Consider the following 2,212-nt stretch of genomic DNA (forward strand, 5'->3'; position numbering starts at 1 on the left):
TTTTTGGGATAAATTGAAATTGATCATGTTGTTTAATAATTTTTATATGTTGCTGTATTCAGTTTAAAAGACCCATTTGATGACTCACATTTCTCTGAGACTCTCTTCATTTTTCTTCATTATTTTTCCCTCTGTTCTTCATCTTACATACTCTGTATTTATCTATCTGCAAGTGTGCTTATTCTTTCTTTTCCAGATGAAACCTACTAGTTGAACCCCTCTCATGAATTTTTTATTTCAGTTATTTGCTTGTACAATTCAAGAATTCCCATTTAGTCTTTTTTATATCTGTTTAATGAGACAAAGAATATCAATTGTTATTAATTCTTCATTCTTTAAACATTCTTTCCTTTAGTTCTTTAACAATATTTGTAAGAAATCTTTGTTAAATTTAATCTGGTCACTTTTCTGGGCAGTTTCTTGCCCAATTTTGTTCTTATTTATTGGTTATACCTTCTTGTTTCTTTGCATATCTTATAACTTTTTGTTGAAAACTTGGTATTTTGGAAAATCTAACCAATTTGGATGCTGATCTAATCCCCCCTGTGGGTTTTTGTTCTGTTCTGTTTTCTGGTTTTTGTTTTTGTTTTTTTGCTGTTGTTATTTACCTAATTTTTGTTTCATTTACAGTGTTATCTCCCTAAAATCTCATATATAGAACCTATCTTCTGGATGTACTAAATGACATTGGGCTAACCTTACGTATCATGTTCTGCTTCACTACTTTGGAAAAAGGGTTCCAGCCACATAGAATGTTATAATCTATCCTCTTCACTTTGCTACCTCTTTTCCATCCATAGGCCAAAAGCAAAATTAAAATCATCACTAATTATATGAAGCCTTTCTGACTGTCACCCTTTTCCAGATCCTACATTTAGTCACTCACCCCAACTATATTCCAAGAGTATCATACGACTATCTATAGTACTCTAATTGCATACTTTCCTCATTACAGTGAGTGAGTTCCTTGAGCACAGAAGCTTTGCAGTTTTCTTATTCCATCGTTATAGTCTAGTAAGAGGTCTTGTTATTAATTAATTAATGTATTTTCCATAAGTAAGATGAGGGTGTGGAAAACATATACAGAGAAGAGATGCCTAAAAAGCACATCAATAAAAATGGTCCTTCATTCTGAATATTAACCTACATATTAAAACTGTACCATTTTATCTGTCCTACCTTATGCTTGTACTTGAGCTAAAAATGTCAAATAAAGTCTTCCAGGGTCGTCAAGCAGACCAGTCACAGCAACCTCCACTGGACAACATAACACAAGAAGACAAATACCCATCTGAAAATACGACTTTCTCAGAGAAAACGTTCAGCACAGGTATATACATATGGCTTAAAGCCTGAGAACAAAGATTTTTCTTGTCTGTTGCCTTTTACCACCCAATATGCTGTTCAAATTTTCTTGCAGATTAAACTAATTTTGTAATCCAACTCTTATTCTGATTTAGTTGAAACAAATTCATAAAATAAAAAATCAGAAGTTAGATGTTTTCTATGTGCATAATACTGAATTTAAGTCAATAGTTTTCAAAAATAGTACTTTTTCTACAAAAAAAAAAAATCTAAGCCTCCTTGAACATATTCCGTAAGGCTCATTGTATCCTTTAATATGTGTATGTTGTTTAGATACTAAGCTGAGATCTGCTCTGTACCTACAGATTTTACTCAGTCTAGAGAACATAAAGTAGGTGACTGCATCTTCACAACCCGGTAAAGGTTATGAGGGAAATTACTAATCTTGTCATAAATTATTCCCAGAAATGTTTAATAATAGTGTGTACGGAATTGGAGGGACAGAAGTAAATGTGACTCTCTTCCCAGTTTCAGGCTCTTTCCAGAGAGCAGAAATGAAGCCCGGAAGTCCCATAAAATGAAATGTTTTTAGGAGGACTGGAGAAGGATTCTTGAGTCTCTCGGGCAAAAAGTGTTTCTCTCGGGACGCACACCGAGTTGTCTCTCATAATCTCTTTTGTTTTCAAGGAAAGGAAATCAGCACATGTAAATCTAAATGGTCATGTGGTGGAGAGAATTGTTATCATTTTTCACATGAACTGATGACATTTGAAGAGAGTAAGAAATTCTGCAAGGCAATGAACTCCAAACTTCTTAAAATAGAAGATAAAGAAGAACTGGTGATGTATATTTTCTGCTTTCCATCATATACTTTAAGTGGCTGCCCATTTGTTGGTAGCTAATTCTT

At 33.5% G+C, this 2,212-nt stretch overlaps 1 protein-coding gene across 1 annotated transcript in view; it reads left to right on the forward strand.

Moving 5' to 3' along the window:
* The first annotated feature begins 77 nt into the window (after positions 1-77).
* Positions 78-2,212, forward strand: part of LOC111819365 (C-type lectin domain family 1 member B-like) — a 5,257-nt gene continuing 3,122 nt past the window's right edge. Inside the window, exons 1-2 of the mRNA XM_023725799.1 lie at positions 78-1,330; positions 1,993-2,144. Of these exons, the coding sequence (XP_023581567.1) occupies positions 1,183-1,330; positions 1,993-2,144 (300 nt within the window). The 5' untranslated portion in view covers positions 78-1,182. The remainder of the gene's footprint in view (positions 1,331-1,992; positions 2,145-2,212) is intronic.

The sequence above is a fragment of the Trichechus manatus genome, unplaced genomic scaffold (assembly GCF_000243295.1).
Source record: "Trichechus manatus latirostris isolate Lorelei unplaced genomic scaffold, TriManLat1.0 scaffold00410, whole genome shotgun sequence".
Lineage (NCBI taxonomy): Eukaryota > Metazoa > Chordata > Mammalia > Sirenia > Trichechidae > Trichechus > Trichechus manatus.